This window comes from Tiliqua scincoides, chromosome 2, assembly GCF_035046505.1.
Source record: "Tiliqua scincoides isolate rTilSci1 chromosome 2, rTilSci1.hap2, whole genome shotgun sequence".
Classification (NCBI taxonomy): domain Eukaryota; kingdom Metazoa; phylum Chordata; class Lepidosauria; order Squamata; family Scincidae; genus Tiliqua; species Tiliqua scincoides.
In genome coordinates this window covers 107,093,391-107,100,791 of record NC_089822.1, presented here as the reverse complement: position 1 = coordinate 107,100,791, position 7,401 = coordinate 107,093,391, and the positions used below count along the sequence as shown (strand labels likewise).

The 7,401-nt window shown below is 41.4% G+C and overlaps 1 protein-coding gene across 8 annotated transcripts in view; it reads left to right on the top strand.

Annotated features, from left to right (window-relative positions):
- Window positions 1-366: 366 nt before the first annotated feature.
- SUPT20H (SPT20 homolog, SAGA complex component) overlaps window positions 367-7,401 on the top strand; it is a 30,652-nt gene continuing 23,617 nt past the window's right edge. For 4 of the 8 annotated variants that reach the window (XM_066618016.1, XM_066618011.1, XM_066618015.1 and 1 more), the window contains exons 1-6: window positions 367-450; window positions 1,663-1,760; window positions 3,593-3,628; window positions 5,078-5,136; window positions 5,223-5,289; window positions 6,947-7,073. In XM_066618016.1, coding sequence (XP_066474113.1) covers window positions 1,758-1,760; window positions 3,593-3,628; window positions 5,078-5,136; window positions 5,223-5,289; window positions 6,947-7,073 — 292 coding nt within the window. In that variant the 5' untranslated portion in view covers window positions 367-450; window positions 1,663-1,757. Of the gene's footprint in view, window positions 451-1,662; window positions 1,761-3,592; window positions 3,629-5,077; window positions 5,137-5,222; window positions 5,290-6,926; window positions 7,074-7,401 lie in introns of those variants that run through there. The other 4 variants (XM_066618014.1, XM_066618012.1, XM_066618009.1 and 1 more) reach the window with 2 other exon arrangements.

Sequence of the window (7,401 nt, the reverse complement as noted above, 5' to 3'; positions counted from 1 at the left end):
GCAGCCTGAGAGCCCGATCCTATGCATGTCTAATCAGAAGTAAGTCCCACTCTAGTCAATGGGGCTTACTCCCAGGGAAATGTGGAGAGGACTGCAGCCTATAGGAGTAGAGGGAGGCCAGAGAAGAGGACACAGGACCAGTCCCACAAGGGGAGTCTTTGCAGCCTTGTGACATCTTAAAGATTTATTGCGGCAGGAACTTGAGCAGGTGCGCTGCAGCCTGAGCGTCCGTCACAGTCCTGAGGGTTCCACTGCGCTCTGCGGCTCCGTCACATCCTTCCCCCTCCTCCCGTTTCCAAGGCCCTGTCTCCTTGACAACGCGCCATCCCCGTTGCTACAGCAACCACACCGTCCCCAACGCGCCTGCGCGAACGAGGCGGCCAGCCCCGGAAGTGCTTGCTCTGGAACTGGCGAGGCGATGTAATTGTTGCACAGAGGGGGGCTGAGGCGGTAGGTCTCGTTGTGGGCCGCTGGTCCCTCAGGCGGGGGGCTCTTTACAGGTACAGGTACGGGGAGGGGAGCGGAGCGGAGGGGAGCGGTGCCCTGCAGGCTCAGGTAGGGGCAGGCTCGGTTTCGCTGTCACCGCTGGGAAGGCTGTTATCCCATCCACACTTTCCTGGGAGTAAGCCCCATTGACTACAGCGGGCCTTACTTCTGAGTAGTCATGCATAGGATTGGGCTTTCAGGCTGCCATCCTATCCACACTTACCTGGGAGGAAGCCCCACTGACTCTAATGGGCCTTACTTCTGAGTAAGTAGGACATGCATAGGATTGGGCTCTGAAGCCTCCTTTCTTGGGAGTAAGCGTCATAGGATACAATGGGACTTACTTCTGAGTAGACATGCATCGGCTGGGACTCCAAGGCTGCAATCCTATCTACACTTTCCTGGGAGTAAGCCCCATTGACTATAATCTGGATCCTGTGCTCCCCATGACTGCTTTTAGTATGTATGTGTAGACATTTGCTATACTCTCTCTAGAAACTGAGTTCAAGGACTGTTCCCCCAAACCTTTGCAGTTATTCCAAGTAACCCAGAAGGCTGAACTGGAGTGCAAGATGTACAGTTAGGGACTTCCAGGCCAAACAAAAGATTGAAACTGGGCTCACACAAGATCTACAGCATGCCAGTTACTAGGAAAAATAAGAAAATATGACATTTAATTTGGGGGTATGAAGATTATCTCATGCCACAGGTTAGCATTCCAGCTAATGAATTTATTCTGCAAACCAGGCAAGGATGCTTGCAAAGTTTTTTGTGTTTTTTTAAAAGGTTTCAAGAACTTTTCTCAACCCACCCAAAACTGGCTCATGAGCCACTGGTTGGTCAGAGTTCCCCAGAGTTTGGGAAGCATGGATCAATGATGTTTCATTACTGTGTATAAATTTGCTCTACATTTGAATATATTGCTATAATGTGTTTCCGCAAGTGTTTGAGTTAATGTATCAGTTTTTAGAAAATGCTTTGCATGAAATTTGGGGAACATATTTTACTCAGTTTTAATTTTGGTGCAGATCTTTGCTGTGGAATGTTTCATCCTGGTACATAATGTATGTACATTTCATATGCTCCTAAGTAATAACTAGTGCTTGGGTGAGGCACATAAAATGTTTTTGTGTGTGTGATAAAACTTTCTTTTCATTCTCCCATTTAACTTTACAGTATCTGAAACATGGGCATAAATTTGTGACATTTTGCTTTCTGGGCTGAGGTCAAACCATTTCATTGGCTTTCCTTGTCATTGGGCTTCAGCAATCATGGTAAGATTTGTCTGTGTTGTATTGCACAATTTTTGCTCTTGAACTTCTTGGGGAGAAGAACTGATTAGCTTTTCTGCTTGTTTCATCAATTAGACATGATACATATTTACTGTTGCTTTGTTTTTGTTTTAATATTTTGGTATTGTAATAAGCTTTTAGATTTTTGACTGTTAGTCAGTTTGGCTCTAAATAGGACAAACGCAAGATTGCTTTTAAATTAATAAATAATAAACAACATGGAGCTATGATTTCTCAAGGTGACAATGAAACACATTCTCTGTCTTTAGCAGAGGAGGTGGGTGTGCTCATGTGTGTCAATGGCTTTTGTTGAGAGTTTTCTCAAAGCTCTTTCCTAGTGAGCAAGACAAACAAGATGTGGTAAAGGGTTATTGTGCAGTACATTACAATAAAATGCATGTAAGTGGTGTAGAAGGTGCAGCGGGGGGGGGGAGGTCAGGGCAAATGAGAGTCGGCTTCCAAGGATGGCAGGCCATATGGTCTGAGGCAGGCACGAGGTTAGATTTCAGAGATAGAAACTTTGAAGGGATTGAGGCAGGAGATGTAATCTTGCTTGTGGTCAGGTTTTCAGAAGGCAGCACTTTGAGTTGGGGAAAAACATTCTCCCTACTTCATCTATCAAGTTGCTCAAGCCACTGAGGCAAATTTGCAGCAGTTACTACAAAGCAAGCCACTGCTCTGTTTGCTCCCTGGACCACCAATTCAGGCTGAGCCAGTGAGCTATAGCACCAATTTCTGTCTGAATGGGGCTATAGCACAACAAAGAACTATAATTATATTTTGTTATAATATTATAACAAAATTTATTATTATAGAAATTATTTGTTATATAGGCAAACTACTATTTTATTTTGTTATCAGAATTTTATATGCAAGATAGGTAGGGTATCAGTCTTTTGAAATAAAAGTAAGTCGTATTGTGTCTCAATACTTTTCAAAGGCAGCCCTGTGTAGAGAGCATTTTTTTTTAGTAATCTAATCTGGATGTTACATTGGCTTGTGTGATTCTGGTGAGAACTGGCTTCTTCTAGAAAGATCATAGCTGACATACCAGCCTAAGCTAGCCCACTGCATTCCTGTCCACAGCTGCATCTAGTTTATCCAAAAAGAAACTGGGGCAGGCAAGTTTCCAGGTTACCAATGAGCTACTTAAGGTAGAGTGCAACACCTTCCAGAACAGGCTAATCACTTTATTATTGTTAAGAAATCCTGTGCTTTTGTCTTCCACTCTTCCCTTCTAAGAAGGAAATTCTGCATCTTGCATCTGCTTAAACAGTGGTTTAAGCATTAATGTCCAGTCCAGTACCAGTCCTTAACTATGGTTAAGACCAACAGGATTCCTGGTTCACCATAATTGAACTGTGCTTTGAAACCAGAATTTGTTGAGAGTGCTAGTTAGCTTTTAATTACATTTCTAGTCTTTGTTGACATAATGTTTAACTTCTAAAAGAAGGCAGAGGTATTTGCTCCCAGCAGGACTATACAATCTGCTCATAATTTCTTAACTATACTTAAAAGAACAGCTGCATTGAACTGTACCATAGACACTTGTCAATTATTGGCTGCAACTTTCCTTTTTCAGTTCTTGTAATGTATGTAAATTTGCACATATTTAAATATTGGTGGTGTTGGAATTATTGTTGATCATTTGTTGCTAATATCCCATTCCTACTTTCAATGGAATTTCCTTCCAGTCTTTTTTAAAGGACTACAACTATAAGACTAAAGGCATTTGTTTTTATTGAGCATTGTTTCCTGAATAATCTCTGTGATATGGTACAGGAATCTAAGAAAGCCTTCTGTCATTCTTTCAGCATCAAACTTTAGAACTTGCACTGGATCGTGCTGAGGTAAGTAGTAGTCATACTGTCTAGATTACATACTTTTCCTCATTGCATCCTGGCTGCTAACCGGGCAGTGGTAGAAAGCAGTGTCAGCAGAATTTGTAAAATGGCATCAGGGGTAGGTTTGCTTTACTCCTGTGGTCTGCTTTACTCCTGTTCCCCAAAGTCAGCCAGGAGCCCACAACCCAGTGGGAAGTAGGTGGCGGCAGCAGGTCATCCTCTGTCATTCCCCACTGTTTTCTTTTTCTTTTTTCACATTATTATACCACCCTGATAGATGATGTGCACTAAGTAATTAACCTTAGCCACTACTGGAGAAGATGCTTGCAGCTCTGTGCATACAAGATCCCTGCTGGATAAGATCAAGAGCCCAGCTCTCTGGATCTGCTAGTGGCCCACCAGATGCCTCAAGGAGTACTCAAGACAACATGATATACTGTTGCCTCCCCCTTGCACCTGGCATTCAGAGACAGGCTACCTCTAAAACCTGGAAATTGCATACAGTCATCACGGCTTGTAACATGTAATGGAATTTTCTTCCATAAATCTGTCCAGTCCCCTTTTAAAGACATCTAGGCCATATTCCATCTCAGCATCCTATGGCAAGGAGTCCCACAGATTAATTACAAACTGGTTGAAGAAATGTTTCCTTTTATCTATTCTGCCAGACAATTTTAGTGGCTGTCCCCAGGTTCTAGGATTTTGCAAGAGAGAAAAGAAGTTCTCTCTATCCACTCTATTCATCTCAAGCATAATTTTAAGTCTCAATCATTTCCCTCATGCACCTTCTTTTTAGACTGAAGGTCCCCAAACATTGTTGCCTTTCTTTGTAAGGGAGGTGCCTGAGCCCACTAATGAGCCACTAAACATTTTGGTTGCTCACTTTTGCACATTTTCAAATTCCACTATATCCTTTTTGAGATGCAACCGTAACTGGACACAATACTCCAAATGTGAACTTACCATGGATTTGTGCAATGGCATAGTAATATCAGCTGTTTTAGTCTCAGCTATGTATTACGTATTAAAAATATGTTAGAGTGGAAGAGTAATGTGTCCAAAGGTTTCCAAGTTTAATTTTAGATGTGAAATAAAAATTTCTTTTCATTGAATTTGGACACACACACACACCCTCCAAAATTTGTACTGTTGTGCCTTCTTACAGTATTGTTGTAATATTAACCATCAATGAATGTGTTACACAGAATGTCAGATCTGACATCATACAAGGTTATTGATCGGGTGGAGAGCCTTTGTATGTACATCGGTATCCTTTTGGATGGTGTGTTGGGTAATTGAAGGTGGGGTCGAGTTGCTTTCCCCACTACTCATAAACTGTACACATGCAGGGAGAATGACCAAAATGGAATTCAGTCAGGTATTTACAGGAAATCCATACGTACCATCTTAGTGATTCTGAGGCTCTTACCATGTGCATGTGTTTGGTATTTTCAGTATATCATTGAAAGTGCACGTCAGAAGCCACCCAAGCGAAAGTATCTATCCAGTGGAAGGTAGGAAATATTTAGTGTTCCTTGTTTATCTTAGGTGGCATAATTGTTGTACACATACGACTTGATATTTTTTTCTTCAATTTTAGAAAATCAGTGTTTCAAAAATTATATGAATTGTATCTGGAAGAATGTGATAAAGAGCCTGAAATAAAGGTAAGTGGAATCTATTTTAAATCCCCTTATGGGGAAAGGAATACTTTGGGGGTGGGGGGTGGGAAGGTGATTAAAAAGGTGATCTGACTCAAGTTTTGAGAGGTTTTGCTGGATGGGGAATGCTGAACATTTCCCTCCATTTAGAAAATGATAGGAAAACCCTGGTTGCCAGAGAATATCTCAGACGGACGCTTACCTTTTAAGAGGATGTTTTCAAATTGGAGATATTCAGAGGTTACTAATACAGAGGATATGGAAAAGCTCCCATGCAAAATCATCAAGAGACCATAATTTTCATGACTGTTATGAGAATGCAGTATAGTGAATTCAGTCTGATAAAATGTGTTCGTACAATGAGGAATTGATCAGAGGACTTTGTTAGTTTAATAAAGGAGCTGAATTAAATGATTTTGAGTTATTATGGGCCCAATCCTATCCAAACTTGCAGTGCCAAAGCCGCCCCAAGGAAGGAAAGAAACATTACCTTACCTTGAGTAGGCCTTGGTGAATGCCTCCCACACTGCAGGATGCAGCACGCACCCTCTTGGCATGGCTGCGTAGGCGCTCGAAAGTTAGATAGGATTGGGCCCTAAGACCAGGTAAATTCTGTGCACACTTACCTTGAAGTAAGCTCCACTGAACTCACTGGGACTTAATATCTGAGTAGACATACCTTGGACTGCACAACATAAGAGGTTCTGGAATGCTTATGTATTCTGAGTACATTCAGAGAAGCAAAGGTACAGTAATGTTGCTGAAGCTAAGCATGTCTGGGCCTGGTGAGTGCTTGGATGGGAGACTATGTATGCAGCTCTAAATTTAGTGAAAGAAAGACACTGTATTTATTTGATGCACGTATAGATCAGTTTTCCAGAATAAAAGCTGTGCAAAGTTCTTTACATAACATAAAAACAACGTACAAATAAATAACTCCAAACAAACTCAGCAGTATGAGGTTGGTATTGGCTAAAATCATCATCAGCTGAAAACCTGAGCAACTAAAAAAACCTCTTCAGAATAAAATATTACTCTACAATCTGTGAAATGCCAGGTGAAACAGGTGCAAAATAGTGTGTTGTAATAAATGTTATTTATTATAAATGTTATTTATTACACTACACTGTTTTTAGATTTTTAGAGTTCCTGCCCAGATGGCATGTTTGCAGTTAGTATTTGGCTGAGAGCATGTGAGCTTCATGGAAGGGGCTTGAGCTACAGAGCTGAGACACAGGGCCAGCCAGGGAAGTTCCAACTCAGTTTCTAGACAGGGCCACGGAGCTTGCAACCTGAGCTCACAAACAGAATTGCAAGGAAGGGACTTTTATGTGGGAGTTAGGCAGGAAGGGTGAGTGATAGTGTGCGATCGCTTGGAAGCACCTTATAGCAACTTCATAGATGATGGGTTGCATTCAAGTTGTCTGCTCCAAAGGAAGAGGAACTCTGGATGCTACTCACTGGGTGTTTTTCCCCCCTTCAAAAAGTGAATAGTTTTACTCTAGTAGTTGTTGGATTTGGCAGTACAAAATATCCTTAACACTAGCCAGATGGAACATAGTTATGACATAAAAGTAGACTTTAATTAGTGATAGACCATAGCTTACGATGCTGTTAGTTGCATTATTCCTTATTTTCATGAGAGCTGCCCATTTTAAAGCAGAAGCTGAGACGAAATGTGAACTTGTTGGAGAAGCTGGTTATGCAAGAGACACTGTCGTGCCTGGTTGTCAACCTGTATCCAGGAAACGAGGGTTATTCGCTAATGCTCCGAGGAAAAAATGGATCAGGTAAAGTTAGTCTTGAAGAGCTGTTGACCTCTTGAGTATGCCTTGGTTTAACAACATTTAGTGTACTCGTTTTCTGAATGGTTTGGGCTACTTTTATCTTCTGATGAGAGATAAATGCCTGATTGTGGAAGATACCATAAGGTCTTCACCTCTTGCATGTACTGTCTTTGTTTACTTGCATTGTTGTTCCAGGAAGTGGTTCTTGCTCATTTTAAGACTTCAAAAGAAGAAAGGTCACAATTGCCTTTCTCTAGTTAGTTTTTTCAGTTGAATAATTTTAAATATGTTTTTGCACTGCATGCAGCTATTTGTAATGTATTACAGCTTT